Raw genomic sequence first — 20,727 nt, 5'->3', positions numbered from 1 at the left:
GTCAAAACACTTTCACAATCAATTACATTTCTACATCCCCATATCGGTTGAGCAGAAGAATAACAGTTGCTTTTATAAGAAATTTAATATTTTAAAATTGTGAATCCAGATTTAGATAAAACGAACAATATCTTGTATGATTGGTTGGAGATATTACAAATTGTATCAAAATCTAGAACTGGACTGGTGTATCAGTAATAAGGCTGGGCTCCCCGAAGCGCTGGATTGTAAAATCCCACATTGGTTGGGGAGGGGAACTAAAGTTGTCTTATAGGGTGTGTTTGAAACGTTGGACATGACAGAACAGAATATCATAGAGATTTTTGTCCCATGTTTGACATGACTTTTATACGGAATAGACAGCAACATAGTGTAACAAAATTATGTTTTACAAATAACCTTAAAATAAAATTTAATTTTTTTCTAAAACATCAAATAAGTCTCTTTTTTACATTTTATTTATTGTATTTTGTGTTTCTTAATATTTTATTTTACTGTTCTCAAAATATTATTTTTATACGGTTTTTATATTTTATTAATTTATGTAATTTATTATATATTAATAATAAAAAAATAATGTAGAAAATAGATAAAAATAAAAATTGGAAACTACATAAACTTTTTATTTGGTGTCATTTTAATTGTTTTGACGAAAACTTTCTAATTATATATTTTGTTATGAAAAACAATTATTCTATTATAATTTAAAAAATTACATAAATTAATTAAAATAAACAACATATTAGGGGTAAATTGGTCATTTACTCGTATAATTTTATCTTACCAAACATTGAACAGTTGTTCTATTCTATCATGTCCTATCTTGTCTGGACACCAAACACATCCATAAAAGACTTGATACTTCCATCTATCAGACGTGTTTAGAACAATGAGTCCATGTATAGATAAAATAAACAATATCTGTTACGGTTGGTCGATGATGTTATAGATAATTATCTTGATTAAGATAACATTCCTCATAATCCAACCAGTTTTATAAACTTAGAATGTTGTCTTTAAGTTAGAAGAATAAGTCATCTTACCTGACATCAAAAATGAATTCATTAAGATACAAATGACGGTTCGAAGAAGGCAATGAATGAGTGTGGGACTTAGATATGCTTGTATCGTTATGATTTGGTCCCATAAGAATTGGGGTTTTCTGTTGAACATGACTCATATGTGGACCTCCTCTTTCTTCGACACCTCATAAGATTTCATAAAACATCCTCCCCACCTCACCTCCCCAATCTTACATTATTTGCTATACAAGAAGACATGGATCAAAGGAGATCCAATCGTAGGGTACATACGTTATTGAACTTGTGATCTTTTGAGCTCGAATCGATGATGACGAGCAGTGATTTGAATATCGTAATTTGTTTCTTCTTTTGTCGATTTCATTTGCCTCTCGATGCACTTCATAACATGGTTGAAGTTTTATGTGAATTCTGGTTACACTGGATTTAAAATATTTATACGTAGTAAGGGTGTAAATGATGCTAGCCTCGTGTATTGATGTACTCGACTTGAACTTAATAGTCATTTCTCAAACTTGAACTCGACTCGAAACTTGGTAGTAGTTAAAAACTAAATTCAACTCGAACTCGATTGCAATTTTTAAACTCGAACTCGTTTAAAGCTTGAACCAAGCGCGAAGACGAACTCGAATCAAGTTTGAACCAAGCTCAGTCGTTAAAATTTATGAAATTTTAGGGTGTTTTATAAATAATAAAACTTAAAGATGTTCTTTTAAATTTTATAAAAATAGAGGGATGCACCTTAAACTTTATCATAAAAAAGACAAAGTTACAAATCTCATTCATTTCCATCTATTTCTATATTATCTCTCTTCTAGTGTAAGACAATTTCATCAACATTTTTATAGTTTTTTTTGTTTTTTTTAATTATGATTTTAATAAAAATAATTGATTGATTTCTAAAGTTTTACAAATTATATTATATTTTACAAATTATAAGAAAAAGTTGATTTTATTTTAAAACTAATTACATATATAAAAGTAACAGGAGGTCCTAGGTTCAAATCCAAGTAAGAATAAAAATCTCCTTGTGGCCATGGATGTTCAAATGCGGTGACTCCGTACTATTTGCAAAGCAGGTGGTCGTCCTGGGATTAGTCGGCTTGCATAGCGGGTTGGATATCCAGGAAATCAAAAAAAAATCGAGTATCTCACAAGCTTTTTGGATCAAGTATTGGGTAGCTCGACTCGGCTTGTTAATTTGTCGAGTCGAATTCGAGCTAAGCCAATTCAAATCAAATGTTAACCAAGTCGATCTTGAGTAACTCACGAGTTATCTCGTATTGTTTACACCCATAGTACATAGGTCACCATCTACATAAGTGAACTAAGGGCTTCTTTGTTGGCAGCTTAATTAGTTTAATGAGACTCACACCTAATTTATTAGGTATATATATGACTCCTTGGTACGGCTTAATCATATAGAAAATGGCTTATTCAATAAGTTTTCACGATCGAGTCAAGTTTTTATCCAAACTTCCCCCTCTCTATTAAAAAAAAACGTCCCTTCCACTTATATAAAAAAAAACTTCCAAATAATTTTTTTTTCAATCTATACAGACATATTAATCTTAATCGAAAACCAACCAGATATTATAACATCACAAGCTAATCGTACCAGATATTGTCCACTTTGTCCATAAACCTGGACTCACGTACGCATCTGGTAAATCAGGTATTCAGTCCCTTATAAGATAACATTTGTTCCCCTCTCCAACCAAAATGGGATATGGAGTAAAAACTTGTAACATATGTTTATTTATGCATGTCAATAGTTAATTATTCCTTTATCTAATACAGGAAACTATTGAGACCTTTGGGGAATAAGTTTGACACTTTAAATGCAAGATTTTGATGCCAATTTTAAAGTCCATTAAGCCACAAAAAGTTCCTGTCGATGTTGCACAGCTGGACCACAAAGCATAAATATTCAACTTCAAGTACCAAATTTAATCATCGTAAATTGTTAAAAAAAAAAAAGAAGTAAATTTATTAATGGTTATCGTTTAACTGATTGATAAACGATTGTAACGTGTAACGGAATTTTGACTTAAAAAAACTGGAGGTGGCATGATGGATGTGTTGGGAGGTTTGGATATTGGATCAAACTGAGTTCAAGTTAAAACAGGTAAATCTTAATATGGGATGAATTAGATTTATCTATTAATATATTTCTTTGTTGGAGATAAAGTTTCTACTTTTTCCCACCCCCCCCCCCCAAAACACACACACACACACATATATGTATATATATCTATATATATATATATATATAGAGGAGCGTTTAAATAAAAACCACCCAATTTGTACAAACCGTGAAAACCACATTCAACCAATCATAATTTTTCATTTTGTTTATTTTTTTGTAATTATGAGAGGTTGATTAACCATTTTTATTGTGGAGGGTGTTAATCATGGATATTATCATCTTCATTATTTTAATTTTAGAAAAATAAATGAAACAGTTTCATTAAAATTTCATTAAATATTATATGAAACAATTTCATAACCATAACAAATTCATCAAAAAAAGTATTATATGAAACAATTTCACAAGATTAAACAATTTCATGAAAAAATTTCAGAAAATTAAACAATGAAATCGACGTATAAGGGTGGTTTATATGATTTGTACAAGTGATGGTGGTTTTCATTTGATCGCTCCTCTCTCTCTCTCTCTCTCTCTCTCTATATATATATATATATGATATATTTCAAATACAACCATGTCTATTTGTACAACAAATACAACCCAATTAATTGAGATATTTATGGAAATGATGAGAGTTCATTTATTATGATTTGAATATTTATGGAAGATGAATATGGTTCATTAATTATGATCAATACTTTATATTTGGAAACAATCAAAACTTCTATGAAATCACATATTCATCAAATTAAATGGACGGTTAAGATTGGGTTGTATTGGTTGTACAAATGTAAATGGTTGTATAATAACCAACATATATATATATATATGTGTGTGTGTGTGTGTGTGTGTGTGTGTGTGTGTGATGTGAAGGTTCCAATGAGAACACCTCTATTTTGCGAGAAAACGCAGAAACATTCTTATCACATGTGATGATACACGTGAGGTGACCTAGTAGTGTGCATACGACTTGGTCTGCGACTTAGGTTGTGCTAAAGATTGTATGCATCTCTGATTTGGTATCAAATGTTTTATCATATTTGATCGATTATAGTATCACATCGAGAACACATTTATCACACGTGACAATACACTTGAGGGTACCTAGTGGTGTGTGGGAGACTTGGTCCGCAACCAGCGTCACACCAAAGGTCGTTTGCGTCTCTAATTTACCTATTATATCAATTGCCTAATATACATCGTATTTTAAAGACGTTTGTGATAGTGATAACGTTCACAATGTTTCACGTGTATCAAAATATATTTTCTTTGTTTTATGAAATGTATCATAATGTGCATTTTCGTTATTCTCATTGCTTTACAAAGGATATCAAATTATGCATCTTGTATGTATATCTGAGTATCACAGTGAATAATATTCGTCGGAGGGAAGAAAGAGGAAAGATGAGTAATTATTAATCGCGAGTTTAAAATAAAACGATAAGAATAACCAAAATAAGATAATTAAAATATAAAGTCTTTAGTATAATAATTAATTAAGAAATAGAGTAATTATTTTATAAATTAAACATATAATTGAGTGAGTATAAAGCAGAAATGAAGGGGTTGAAAAAGACATAAGTTTAGGTCATCATCTACCTTGATTTAGGTACCACTCCTTTTACCTTTATACACATTCAACACTTCTTTCATCACTTCTTAATTAATCTATTATTTCTAATTATATAATTCATTGGATACACAACCATAATAGTTATTAGAGGTGTCTAAAAAATCAACCGATCCAATTATAACCGACAAACCATGATTGGATATCCAATAAAAGTATCCAATGGTTGGAACCGAACTCATTCAATCATCCATTGGATTGGATTGAATCGGTTATCCAATGTTAATCGGATCAAATTGGTTGGCAAAATCCAACATCCAATTATTTAACAAGTTCGGTTCTAAATAAATCAACATCCTGGGTGCTTGTCACCGTTAGAAAACTGGGTATTTCCGGTGCAATTTCTAACGGAACAATCCATCGGAAAATTACCTGCAGACAACAAAAAGGTCAACCTCAGTTGATTTCTGCCGGAAAAACGCTACTATTTATATTCCGGCATTATTTTCGGCGGATTGTACAAATTAAAATTTCATGACAGATTTCCGACGAATAAAGCTGCCTGAAAAGCTGACGAGTTTGGTAGTGTGTGATTATATTAAAAATAAAAATAAAAATAAAAATAGTGGAAGTCATTGTGATGGCTACTTTTAGTGTCCAAGTAGTTTAGATGTAATATCTCTACTTAATGCATTATTTAATGAATTAATCCACCTCACTAATCACACCCACAAACACCCTTTTCCCATTTCCAATCCCACTCTAATTAAAGTTGCAAAATATATGTACCCATTTGGATTTTTGTTAATTCATAACAATCTATATATATGTATACACCTATACATACATACAAATAACATTTAGCTGACGTTTGTTTTTTAAGAGATGTTGAAGTTTGAAATCTTATTTCACTTCTGACTAATAAGAGGTGGTGTTGAAGTATAAAATCTGAATCAATAACATTGTTTGTTTTTGTGAACTGACAAATGTCTGGAGTTTGAAATTTTAATCAATAGTTTGTTTGTTTTTTTGTAAAATCAGGTGCAAACATTTTGTAGAATTCTCTTGATTTTCATAAAATTTTCATTGTCGAAATTCATCTTAACGATTGATTAACAGATGGAACACAGTAAGAACCTCTTTGGATACCTTTCAGACTTCCAATACTATCGGGAATGCAGTCGGTTTGTTTGCGGAAAGATCGATATTTTTAATAGAGGATATATCACCGATATAACTTCTTGTTTCACATTAATCTTCTAAGCTAATCTATTCATACAGAAAATATATATATATATATATATATATATATATATATAGAGAGAGAGAGAGAGAGAGAGAAGGTGTTGGGCGTGCATTTCACATGGGTGATGAAAGGACGTTGACATCCCTAATGAAAAAAGAAGCAATAGCCAAAGAGAATCAAAGAAAAGGGGAAGTAAAATGCATTAAGATATTAGTTTACCTCTTATATATTCAGACCATATTAAATGACAAGAGACTCTAAAAATAAAATAAAAAAACAAACAGTCTGAATTACGAAACATTTGAACAAATAAAACATAAGTGATAATTAAAAGTTGAAAAAAAAAACAAGGGCTTAATTCTATGAAAATAATAAGGTATGAAATAACAACCTGTATTCATAAATTTTGTTATTATAATTCTACTTTTAATTTTTTAATTATATTAATATATTTTTAAATTACTTTTTATTATGAAATTTTACTTTGAAACTTTTAGCTTTTATATCAATGATTAACCTTTTGATTTAAATTAAAATGACATGATATAAATTACCAGATATCCATGTAATGTTGTTATATGCATAAATTGCCCACATGACATTTCTTATTATAATACTGTATTTTCAAAATTCTCTTAATACAGTATCGTACTTTTAATTTGTATTAATAATTAAGACATCGTATATTAAATCCAAATAAAATAAACGTATTATGCACTTCTTTTGTATAAAAATATTACATTTTTGTATTTTTTTTGGAAAATATAAATATAAAACTGATTTATTTGTCTATTTAACAACTATTATAGAATATTTATGATATTAAATAAGCTACAAATTTATTTTTTATCTAATTAATTGTTAGTCCATTTTTTTTAAATTACACCATTAAATTATATATTATCAATTTTTGTTAAATTAATTAGAAAAATAACAGATAAAGTCATTCAGACTGTTTGTTTTTTCCAATTTTTCATAGACACCTATGTATTACTTTTCTCTTATCTGATAAGAGGTAAACCAACATTTTATTTGCCTATTATTAATCTTCAAATCCTCAACAACGACGTTTCTTAATCGATCATTTTTCTCAATCGATCCTTACCAAATCAATACTCGCCTCTTTCAATTAATGTATTTTAAAAGCTCTAAATGTCATCTGAAATTTTAAGTGGTAAACGTATCCCTTAATACCCTTTAATCCTAAACCAGCCTCTATCAAATGGTTCATATTTTGATGGTTGAAAGAGATTTGTTAGCAAAAGTTATTTATCTTTTATACTTTTGTAAATAAAAAAAACAATTTATCTTTTATATTTTTGCACTAGTTTGACCAATTCAGATTTCAGACCTTAGACGTAAAAACAAACAATCTTACTGATCCAGATTTCATATTTCGGGACCACCTCTTATAAATCAGAAGTGAAATCGGACTTTAAACTTCAGCCCCTCTTTTAAAAAACAAACGTCACCTAGGCATGATTTTGAAGAATTTACAACAAGTAAATTTCATACTGTTCGCTTAAATTCAGATATGATATGTTCAAACTGAAATATACGTATTTCACTGTTTTAAACCTAATTTTTTAATACGTATTTCTTATTTATATAAATAATAAAAAACCATTTGGATGAGAAAGTATAGAATGGTTTGATTACCTACATTTGGGGCCATGTTGATGAAAGGCTTACTCCATCAAAATTATGAGGTACCAAATTCTTGTTCATGTTTCATCATGACTTCCCATTATTTGGTCCTCATGATAAATTTTTTGAAATCTTCAAATTCCACTTTCATCTCAAATTCCATTATCATGATTTTAATTTTACCAATTTACCCCCTCGTTTATTTTGATCATAACTGATCGGACCCTTAATTTGTAAACTGGGAATGTCGGTTTCGTGGTTAAAGATTTGATGTATGGTTGGGTTCAGAGAGAGGGTGGCTGGGTTCGAACAAGATTTTGACTTGGGGCAAAAACAGTTGTTTTTTTTTTTCATAATAGAATGTTGAGATTTGGGAGCATTTTGTTATGAATTTTCGTAAAGTGACAATATTGAAACTTCAGATGTCTTTATGAAATTTTGATTGTGGAATTGGATTGTGGTTATAATTAGAGTTTTGATTTGATACTGTGGAGACAATGCGTGTGGTTGTATGTCGATACGTCAGGTTCTTATTTTTAATAGATAATGCATTATATATCACTGGTATAATTAAGAAACTCGTAATGGGACTGTTTTATTGATTAAAGAGTCAAATACTGCAGACATACATGTAAAATATAAGACCTTATTGCACGTTTATGGGGTGGTTGTATTCAAGATGCCGAGAATATGAATCTTTAACTATGTAATAGAAGTCATCATATAAACAAAATATTTGTTAAAACGTTTGTATCATGTTTGTGCAAAAAAGGGTTTACCGACAACCCTGTCCTTCTCTACCAAGAGTATCACCTGAAAGACAAACCAGCTACACAAAGGTTTGATAGGTAATTGGCTTAAGAGCTATGATTTAACTCCAAAAGAATTGTAACACATTGTGGTTGCCAGATTTGAATATTCGTCAGTTTGTGCAGCTATATCATTCAAGAACCTGCTATTTCATGCACTGTAAATTATTATTACACAACCACTCTATCTCACCTTATATTATATTATATATATGTATATATATATATATATATATATATGTGTGTGTGTGTGTGAAAAGGGAATTGTTATGCCCTTAAAAAAGAATCTAGTAAAGCAAGCTCATACTTCTTGAACACACAACCTATATATCACTATCATTTACCTAAATAAACCAAATTATCAACTAAAAGGTCTATATATGATTGAAACTATGTGTATATTACTATTATTAACTTTCTTGAAATCATGGGTAATTTTCAAGAAATCCAATACTACTACACTCCAAGTGGCATTAGATATGGAAAATGAAGTGGAGGTCCAACTCAATTTTATCTATCTAACATGTCATCTCTGACATTCTCTCTTTATTTCATAACCCTAAATCCTCTTTAAAGTAGGGGAATCCAAAGTATATATGTGTACCACACACACACACATATATATATACATGTGTGTGTGTACACACACCCTTATAAAAGCCAAAATTACTTTCTATTTTTTCATTCACTATGAAATGTTGGTGGGGGTTTTGGGTATGTAGCCATGGAGCAACTATATATGCCTCTCTTTAATTCATCACCCAATCTTTAATTTCTATCACTTTATATGTTCATGAATAAAGATAAAGACAGACCCCATAAATTTATCTTTTCATCGAACATTTTGAGCTTTTGCCTTGCAATTTATAACGTTTGCTTTGTGGGTATCATGTAAAAGTGTCATATTTTTCTAAAGTAAAGAGTTCGAAAGTTGAAATGATACTGTTTTTTTGAGTAACTCTGCTTTTTTATTTTGTTAAAATCATTATTTGTTGATGATGTATAAAGATATTTGTCTGCTTACGTATTATGTATTTGTAGTTTTTATTGGTTTTTCAGTGACATGTTTCTGTTTACGATCAGTCTTTTCATATACAGACACTTTTACACTTTGTCAAATAGATTACACTGATGTGTTAAGTTGGGAAAACGATTAAAGGAAACAATCAGAGTATATAGAGTTGAAAAGTCCAGGAAAACCGAACATCAGTCTGACTATATAAAACATATGATTTTTGAGTTAAATTAAAGATTGATCTTGGTGAGACTTTTGCCATTCATCTAATGGTAGAAATTAAGACAACACAAACCCTAAAATATTCCATGGGGTACTTGATGTCTTTATCACCCATCTCCAATTTGTTAAAGGAGGGATATATCAACCACTAAAAAGAAAAAGGAGCCAAAAAGAAAATACTATTTGTACTTCTTATTCAACTTTGGACATAAATCTTTTCATTCTTGTTTTATTTGATAATACATACAATACTTGATGCATACACACATACACATACACACATATGTATATATATATATATATATATATATATATGTGGGATATATATATGTGTGTATATAAAATATAGGGTAGAGATGGAATTACATATATATATATATATATATATATATATTATGAGACCATTGTTTATAGTCAACATATATTTGATGATGACATGCATGCAACAATGGTTAATGTTTTTGTGATGTAAGTCATCATGAATTCTGAAAGATAGATAGTAGGAGTTTGTGCACATAATTATGACTCTTTTTAAGATTGAATGCATCTCATTGTAGATTTTACATAAGATAATTCAATATCATGCTTGCATGTCATACATATATACATATACATACATGTATATATGTATGTATATATATACATACACACTATATGTGGGATTAATCAAATGAGAACTATAATAGGGTTAAGAAACTGTGAGAACTACTATTCATGTGTTGTTTCATATAACAAAACAATCATGTAAAAATATAGAGTTGTTTTTACAATGTGATTATTTTTAATGTCTATTTTTAGTATTTCTTTTTCGTTTTAAAGAAACAACAGTTTACATTCACGTGTATTTTTTTCACAATGTGAAACGACACATGATAATTGGTTCTCAACTTAGTTATAGATCTTATTTGATTCACATATGAATTGATTGTATAAAGAAATATAGTCGAAGGTATATGATGACATGCTTTTTTGCACGCATGTCATCATAGATCTACATACATTCAAACCCCATAAATTATCTTGAGTAATTAAACATCAACCAAAAAATAAACCATCTTAACTTATCAAATACATACATACATACATGCATATACATTCAAGATCTATATGTATATATAACAAATGCAACAAACAAACTCACACACCCTTCTCATCTTTGATGATGTTTGAACCACATGACCTCCTAGAAGGCCAAAGACTACGATACCGCTAGGCCAAAGGCCATTTGGCTACATATACGTATATTAATGGTAGTATCATACGAAGAAAAAAACATAAATATAAAAAATAAAAGTAGAAAAAAGAGATGGCTTTATAGGTGGAAATGTAATGGTAGGGTTTCCAACTCATATAGTAGCTTTGGATGCTATCTAATAAGCATGCTATAAAGCTAGAAAATGAAGGGGAGCGTCTCCTTCCATTTTTTTTTCTTGTCTCATCTCTTTTTTCTATCACTTATTTTGCCTTTTCAATTTCTTTCCTTTTTGTATTAAATTCGATATTCACGCACAGATTTTATTCTTTTTAATCATTCGGGTATCGGTTAAAGTCTTGCGTAGCATTCGGTATTGTCTAAGTTACTGATAACTGATGGGTTATAACATGAGCAGAAGATGTCGAAGCGTGATGCCTTGATATATAGTATGGTTAGTATAAAGACAAAGGGGCTGTTTGGCAATTGTTGAATGGTTTGGTGCAGAATGATTAAGTGGTCAAAAATGATTAAAAGGCTCTCATGATATAGTGCAAAATGAAATATAATTGTTTGGTAATTGTGTACAATGAAATTAGGGCTCTTAATGGTTAAGGGAGATACATGATACAAAATCATTCTGAGGGTTTTAGAACCTTTAAGAGGCAGACTTTTTTTTTGTCAAACAAGATTTACCTCTTAACGATTCAGGGGTTGCCTCTTAATGGAACTATTAAGAGGTAAACAAACAACCCCAAAGTCGGAGACGTATTTTGATGTGAATTGTCTCTTTTGTCCTTCTTTCGGATGAAGAAGTTTTAGGGTGGAAAGGAAAATATGTTATTATATTAGGGTTTCATTTGAAACTTACTAGAACGTTGACAAAAATCAGTTTTTTAAATGGTTCAACTGTTTGTATAGAATTTGAGTGATTGTTATGAAATATGACTGGTTGGTCGTAGACAGTAGTGATTGTGTTGGTCCATGTATAGATGGATGCACATGGGAACATGGTATTATATGCATTTTTTAGTTTGTGTATGATCAGCAATAATCCAATGGCTAGATAAGTATATAGATCGTGAATATTACTCCAACATACGGATTTCTTGATCGGAAACCCTTATGGTCTCGATGGATACATATCTTTCGAAATATCGTTCTAACCGAAGGAATTCTAAATACCACACGGTCCACGTATAACAGTTTAACAACACGCAATTCGACCAATCGCCTTTTAAATGAGTTTTGGGATGATATAAATCCTTAATGGTGGTATGAAGGAAGACCATTTCAAAATCAATAAGCCCAAATGCAATATACCCTTTATGGGCTTAACAGTGAATATGGAGTTGGGCTGAGGCTCATATATGAGCCCATATTGGGCCCACATGCACCCACCCACCAAGGTTTGGGTTTGTATTATATTATTCTAGGTATCCGTTAATATACATTGTAAACGTGAGATAACAAGTTGGATAACACGTTAAAACAGGTCGAGTTTGATAGATCTGTTGACATTTTCTATAATATCAACATGTATCAGGGTCAAGACAAGATTTGTGTTCTCAAAACGAACAGGGGAGGACTGATTTATGTCTGAGAAGGTCGGTCATGTGCACTTACTTAACGGAATTTCACAAAGTAAAAGAAATTGGTATGAAAGGTACACTTACTAAACTTTGAACAGTACTCCAAAATATTATTAAATACAAGAAACATCAACCATAAAACTGAAAGCAACCCTCAAAAATCAACCAAAAAAACTTAAAAAATTCCCTCGAAATCAACCACAAAACTTTAAAGAATCCCTTGAAATGGTAGAATTCAACAAAAACCACGTCGAACGATTTCATGGATCTTTGATCCACTCTAAAAATGCACCCGCTCTAACAAATATTCTTAGGTCTATCACTGTTGACGGATTTGATTGATCTGTTAACATTTTCTTAGGAAAATAGATTTGTTGGAAGCCAAACAGCATAGTTTTCCTTTTATATTTTACGATGGAAGCTGCAAATGTGACTCAAACTTGTGACCTTTTGGCTGTGCACAGAATCGAATCAAATCTCATCTATAAGTAGTCAATCGGGTTCGAGGTGTACATACTTCGAGGTTGTATGGTTTGCGAAATCCGAAGAAATCCGTTGGAATAGGAACGACGATTCTTTTAACCAAGTTCTTTGGCCCTGTTTGGTTGACGAATTGAATAGATTAGATTCCACATAATTCCGTTGTTAAGGATTTAATCATCCAATTCCATAAGTCAAGGAATTGAATACCAATTTAAAAATATATATATATATATATATATAATTTGATTTAAAATAAACTTTTGAATTTAATTTAACCAACACTGTCACGAGTCCACCATCCCCCATTGTCATCGGGCCATCACTAGCAATTGACATTACTATTAACACCACCACGAAATAGCAACATACTTTTATAAAATTTCTTATTCATAGTATTGTATTTTCAGTTTTTTTTTTTATTACAACAATGCATTTTCAAATTATTTTTTATTAGGGCATCGTGCTTTGAAAAATTTACCTGTTGTAACATTGGATAATCTTTTGATTTAAATTTACTCATTATATAAGATTTTCATGTCACATCACTGTCCACGTAAGTTGTCCACATTACAATACTGCTAACGTGACATTGTTTTTATTACAACATTGTACTTTCAAAATTATTTTTTATAACATCACCAACTTCTATTACAACATTATACTTTTAGTTTTAATATTTTATTATTGTACATTTAATCAAACATGTTTACCTAAATTTAGTATCCGTTCCTAATCCTAAATTTCAGATTTTGTCATTTTATTGTCAACATATGAAATTTTGCGTATCTGACATCTTTTTTTACAACATTATATTTTGAAAAAAAATTCATATTATTTAAGAAATACATTAAATAAATTATAAAGTTTCTAAAATCTTCATTAATATGCTAATTAAAAATAATATATCATATTTATTTAAAAAATATTTTACTCTAGATCATTTAATTTACATACAATTTAATTAGAAAAAGTTAAAAATTTTGAAACTTTTTTTTAAATTGTCACAAGAAAAAGTGAAAATCATTAAAAATAATTTAAAAGAAATTTTTAATTTTTATTTTGGTCATGTCATCAAAATGATTTGTCATTCATATTACCTCATTTAAGCCAAATAAGCAAAAGAAAAGTAAGTGGTTAACCGGTTCAAAAGGTAACAAGTTACTCGTTGCTATAATAGGTAGATCTTTCAACGTACGATGACCAAATAAAAAATAATTTAAAAGTACATTGTTGTAATAAGTAAAAAATGAAAGTTCAATGTTATGATAAGTAAATTTATTAAAAGTAAGTTGTTATTTTATGCATTTAACCTTTTACGATTTAAGCAAGCGAGCACAAAAATATCATAAAAAGATATTTTGGTCATTTACCCTTATAATCAAAACCTTATTCAATTCCTTCAAATTCTGATCCAACACAATATCTTGTAAATGCCTCAAGAACTAAATAAGGATTTCTTAAATCATATTGCATAATTGGCTTTAAGATATGTGAGCAGCGTTTCACCAGTATGAGTCAACATTATATTTACCATACGAGTAAGACTATAATCTACCAAAACGATATCGTATGCAACAATTTTTACCTGGTAAGCAAGCACTTACTGGGTAAGAGTCATCATCACCTTCACTAACTAGGAGTGTTCAAAAAACCCGGAAAACCAAGAAACTGAGCCGAATCATTTGAACTAAAATCGGAAAAACCGATAACTGAAAAAACCGGGTATTCATGGGTCGGTTTTGGTTTTGAATTTTAGGTATCCACGGGTACCCAAACCGAATAGATATGATGTATTTATAATATTTAATATTAAATATTTATTTACTTATTAACCTGAAGTTAAATGAGAAAATCTTTTACGTTTTGCTGTCAAACATTACGGTAAATGACTAACTTTGACGGTACAAAGTCTTGAAGGAGTCAACGTTAACCGAATAAATTGATGTTTGTAAACAATTAAACTTATTTTAATTTATAACACTTTGATTATTTTTATTTACTTCTTTTTTTGTAAGAGTGTCCGGGCCAAACATGGCCCCACTTAAATGTCGCCAACACTTCCCTCCCAGGGCTCGAACTCGGGTTCATGACTATGTCATGGCCAAACCTTTACCACTAGGCTGGAAGGTCTTTGATTATTTTTATTTACTTGTTGTGTAGTTGTTTTAAATGTTATATTTTGGTACCATTTTTATATCGTAAATGATATTTCATATAAACTCGAGTAACAGTGAGCCGAACCGCGGGTAACCGCCTTATATCGGTTCGGTTCGGTCAACCTCTACGTATCTAGGTATCCGCCTCTTACAGTTCGGTTCACATTTTCTTTACGACGGTGAACACCCATCATTAACCGGGTAAGACTCTTCATCCTTACTACCGCTCTTACGATACCTGGTAAGAGTCTTGGCCCTTACCATGTTCATCCAGTAAGGTAAGCGCTTACTGGATATGCATTTAGTAAACGGCCTCTTAAGCATAATTAAGCCTACATTACTATATCACCAAGAATACCTTAATCTGCTTTATTCGAACTACCATTTTCATCAAATTTCTGTAATTATCAACCTCAAGAACCTGCTTCTGATTATTCATAGCATTTCAAAGCATTCAGATCACTTAGAAGTTGCAGGATCAAGACCAGAAATGCAGAAATCAGTCTCACATAATATTAGACCGAATATTATATCGACAACGGGTATGGTGAAAAAAAACATGATAAGCAATTTATGGAAGTCTAAAACTTTGGTCAATTGACACATATCGAAATGATCATCGTTTCGTACCTTGAAGGCTCGGTGTTCATTGACCAGCTCCGCGAGTTTGCAACCTCCTCCTTTCGAGCTCGAGCTGAACAAAGAACCGAAAAAAGAAAAAACAAATCATTAATATTTCCTTCCAACATCAGGGACGGGGTCGGGGATGGGGAGGGACGGGAATGAGGGACCGGGGATGGGGATAGAGGTCCCTGCCCCATTCCCATACCAAGTCAAACGAAAGGGTTCGTAGGCTCAAAATGGTTAATCAAGTGGATTTTTGTTTCTTCAGAAGTGCATACATTGGGGACAATCCATGGTCTAAAGTGTACCCGGATTACCGGAGGTCAACTGGTCGAAGGGTTCAAACTTGGTGAGAAGTGTGTGTGAGTATTTGTTGTATATAAATATTATATATATATATATATATATATATATATATACTTCAATAAACAAAATTTTGAACATTTGAACCATCAGGAAGGGATTCATTATCTTACCACTTTCCTCACTCGCTCATTGGCAGCAGGAGTTCCTCCGGTAACGGATTCAGCAAGATATGGACTGCTAACACGAACTTCATTCATCACGACTATTGCAGTCTTGTCCCAACGAACGGGTAGCCTGATTTACGGTACCCATGATGAAACCAATAATTAGAGCAGGGTACGATAGGAAAATCTTCCAAAAAGAAATTAACAGTTTCATCTCACGGCATCAAAATAGACAATTTATAATTGAACTCGGTTTGATAGCTAAAGAAATGTAAATGCGGCATACAAGGCCTTTAAAAGGTTTTCTTATCTCCCTTTCACACATATTTCACTAGCCGGAGGTTGTCACAGAAACACCCATTCTACTCTTTAGGGTAGACGATAGGTTTGAGTACATCTTCCCCCCCCCCCCCAAAAAAAAAGACACCACATCCGGGTGGGATATACTTGACTCATTTGGTTTGGTTAGTATAGGAGAATCTGAGGCAACATTGTTGACGTGTTTAGGACATCTTCAACGGGGGCCTTTAAATGCAAGGTTAGAACATGAAACTTATACCAAAAAGAACGTTAGGATAGGTAATGGTCAACCAACAATGACACCTGAAAAGCGGTAAAGCAATTACATGATTGAGGTATACCAGAAAAAAAAAAGATTTCCTCGTATAATAGAATGAGAAAGGACGTCATTCATGTCCAAAAACGGTAGGCGTTTTTACTTTTTATGTTTGCTATTGGATTTCACCTTTGTATGATAGCCTCTGATTTTCAATTTTGGCCTACCAAACTCTATGGGGATAGAAGGTCTAATGTTGTAAGAGCCGGGCACTAGCATTATTTTAGACCTCCGATACATGTTTATTTGTATGGAGCTGATAGAAATTGATGAATTGGAAAACAGGACTCGAAACAGAAAAGGTGGCTAAAAACAGTATGATGTTTTTTTAGAACTAGCCATGGCTGTTTTTCCCAGCACAAGACAACTTGGAAGCTGTTTGGTTGGTTTTTTATCAAGTCCTGTATGGATAAAGTTGTCTGTGCGGATTAATCTGTGTATAGATTGGGAAGGTTTTGTTTGGGAGGGTTTTTTCATAGATGGAAGGAGCATGTGCTTTTAATTGGAAGGGGCAGGTTTGGAAAAAACTTGGCTTTCTGCATAAAGCTCTCCTTAGAATCTTACTGAATAAACCACTTTTGATATCATTAAGTCACTACTAACAGTCAGGTATAGCTGACAGAATAAGCTGTGAGTCCCAATAAGCTCATTAAGCTGCTAAACCTAGAAGCCTGATAAGTGTACTTTGGGGGATTCTTTAGCTCGTTATTTAGTATGAATCAGTGAAATTACAGATACCATAAAAATTATTCAACAGGCTCTTTATAGAAGGAATTCCAGGAGGGTTCCTATGAAAATTTATAAATCTCAAATCCGCCACTTTGATAGAGTAGAAGATAATGTATGGAATGAGTTTGACTATCGATTACCGATTCACAGTAAATAACCCTCTCCGAATTTTGAGTTGTTGAAGCAAGAACTTTATACGAGAGTCGAAAGCATAAGAAATGGGAAATCATGAAGATGATGGACCTCGTCTGAAACGGGAAAAAGAACTACCCACAGAAACATTTTAGGAAGTTCAGATCCTCCATTGTGAGTGTGATCACTTTAGAGCTAATCTAGAGGGAAAACTGTTACCATATGTTTTAGGAAGTTTAAATACTCCATTGTCTTAACCGCTAATCTAGTGGGAGGCTCTCTTTTTTTGTGCAAACTAAAGACTTCTTTTTGGAGCACGTTTTAAACGGAAGAGATGTAAACGTATAGTTTCCTACTCCATGTCCACTCCACTCACACTAAAAGCCTAAATACGTAACGTTTCTAAATGTTTATACCATAAATTAAACGATATCAACTCCAATACCATTATGCCCACCAGCCATTATCACATTTATGAAACAGGTCATAAGATTCTTGATCAATTGCATAAGGTATATTTAAAGCATGCTTGTTAGCAGCTAAATGAGCTAAATAGGACTCACAGATTATTCAATCAGCTATACATGATTGTCTGGCAATAGCTTAATGATATAGAATGTGGCTTATTCAGTAAGCTTCTAGGGGGAGCTTTATGCAGAAAGCCAGGTTTTTTTTTTCCAAATCTGCCCCTCTCAATGAAAAACACTCTCCTTCCATCTATGAAAAAACCTTACCAGTCTATAAGGACAGATTAATCCGCAAAGACAACTTTATCCATACAGGACTTAATGGAAAACCAACCAAACAGCCCCTTAGGCTCATCATAAGTGTTGGCTGTTTTCTCCCCTTAAGATAACAATACGCTACATGGATACATGGCTCGAGTTCCATATACAAGTCAAAATGTAGGATATCATTCGGATCTTAATTAGCAATTAATGAGAACTAAACATAAAAACACCTTTTTCAGTATATATTAAGAGCATTAAAGATCAAAAACTATATCATACATGCTTTTCTAGGCTCTAGATTGTGATTAAAAGCACGAATTGAACAGGGGAAAGAGCGAGATACACATAATCAAGAGAGAAGATAAAGGAAAGGCATACGTTTTTGACAAAGCATCAAAAATGCTCTGAGCCTCAGCAGTAACACCAACTCCAATCCTTTCAACATCTATCTCTGCTTGTCTGCAATAATACAATCAAAATATAGCAATCTCAATTTCCCAAACAGAAACAATTGGCAAACCCCAGGGCTCAAAAGAGTGATCACATTTCACAAATACAAGGCAAGTACTTGAAGTTCAAATAGAACACCCATCTCAATTTTCCAACAGAACTTAATAAAAACAATTTAGCAGGCACAGCAACAAAAAGACCCACGTAGATTTCTTCAAATGTTCATTTAAACAAATTCACAAACATGGGAGATGCACTTCAGGAGAGAAATTAAAGAAGAAAAAAACCCACCATACAAAGAGCAACACTTTGATTTTGAATGTCAAACGAGTTAATTTTATACTTCAAAACTGATATCCATTTAATTTTGTACCAACTTCACGTTTAATCTGCAAGTGAATCCGCACCCGTTTCGAGTTTGAAACATTCTACTTTCCAAAAACAGAATCAAACTGTACGCAATGCAAAAAAGAAGACCAAATTCACTGAAAAATATAATCAAACACATGGCGGGCATTCCACAATCAAGTCGATTCACTAACCTCACAGCGGCTTCCTCTTTCGATTGGAGCGAATTAAGATCAAGATAACATTTCTTGAGATCAAGTGGATCATCAGATTGACCCAAAAAGGAAAACTCTTTGATGTAATTAGCTTTGAGGAACCTAATGCTGCGGCGTGATTGTGGGTTTGATTTCAAACCTTCTTGGAGGACGACAATGTTAGAAGGGCGATCGTAGGTTATGACTTGACCTTCAAATTCGTCTCCAAGAGTAGTTTTTATAGATAGCAAACATCCAACTGCGAATTCATCTCCTCCACTGCTTCCATCCATCGCCATCTCGCCGCCCTGAAAAGTGGAAAACTGCAAACTGAGGTTTTCTTTTTTCGTTTGCTTAAGATTTAACAAGAAGATTCATTATTTCCCAATGGTCCCTAAACTATTTTTATGTTTCACTTTTGTCCCACTTTTAAATTTATGTTACAGAGGAGATCCTTTGGTCAATATTTGTTTTGAAAATAAAGGGATATAATAAGCTTAATGAAACTCACAAAATATACTGATAGAATCTCTATAAAGAAAGAAAGTCGCACAAAAAGAGAATACTACTTGGAATTCGGTGGGAATCCACGCTTAATCGGTCAGCTATGCATGAAAATTAGCCACGGTTACATAAATTATTTTCTCAAACATTTTATTAGTTTCAAGTGTAAAAAGATGGTCTAACAAAAACATATTAGTCTCACATGATCCCAAGTCCTCTATATGTATATATATAGAGAAGAAATCAAATGCAAATCAAGTCACTTGTACAAACCATGGGTTGGGTTGATCAAGTTGAAGGCATTTGAACAACTCAACCAAATATTTGTCGTTTGAAAATTCTCAAAGCAACCAACCCAAACCATACAGGTTTGTTAGGTTGATACTTTTGTACATCAAAATATAATTCTAACCTTGAATATGTTGTTTTCTTTATTCATAATTTCTTTTTCATCATCAGCATTTGATAATGATATAGTTTATTCATACTACCCTTAAATCTTAGATATATCACATTCAACTATTTTTCTCAATTTTCATATATATGTTCATATTTATCAAACATATATATGAAATAGTTACATAGATATGGAGAATAAAATGAAAATATATGTATATGAAAAGGGTACGTAATGGTGTAATTGTCTAATAAATAACAGAGACTTAATAATCATATTACATCCAATGAATAACAGAGATTTAATAATCATATTACATCCAATGAATAAAAAGAATATCAGATTCATCGTGTCTATATATATATATATATATATTCGTGTATATATATATCCTAGTTGTGTACCCGC

General features: G+C 31.8%; 1 protein-coding gene across 1 annotated transcript; it reads right to left on the bottom strand.

The window, feature by feature from the left end:
• Window positions 1-15,531: 15,531 nt before the first annotated feature.
• LOC112523097 lies at window positions 15,532-19,749 on the bottom strand. The gene is made up of 4 exons (XM_025132539.1): window positions 19,419-19,749; window positions 18,805-18,885; window positions 16,225-16,348; window positions 15,532-15,818 (listed from the first exon to the last, which is right to left on the bottom strand). The coding sequence occupies exons 1-4, from the start codon at window positions 19,715-19,717 to the stop codon at window positions 15,771-15,773; spliced, it is 552 nt and encodes a 183-aa protein (XP_024988307.1). The 5' UTR covers window positions 19,718-19,749; the 3' UTR covers window positions 15,532-15,770.
• Window positions 19,750-20,727: the final 978 nt, after the last annotated feature.

This window comes from Cynara cardunculus (genome assembly GCF_001531365.2).
Source record: "Cynara cardunculus var. scolymus isolate 2C chromosome LG 12, CcrdV1, whole genome shotgun sequence".
NCBI lineage: Eukaryota > Viridiplantae > Streptophyta > Magnoliopsida > Asterales > Asteraceae > Cynara > Cynara cardunculus.
Note: the sequence above shows the minus strand (reverse complement) of the source record. Positions and strands in the feature narration are given on the sequence as shown.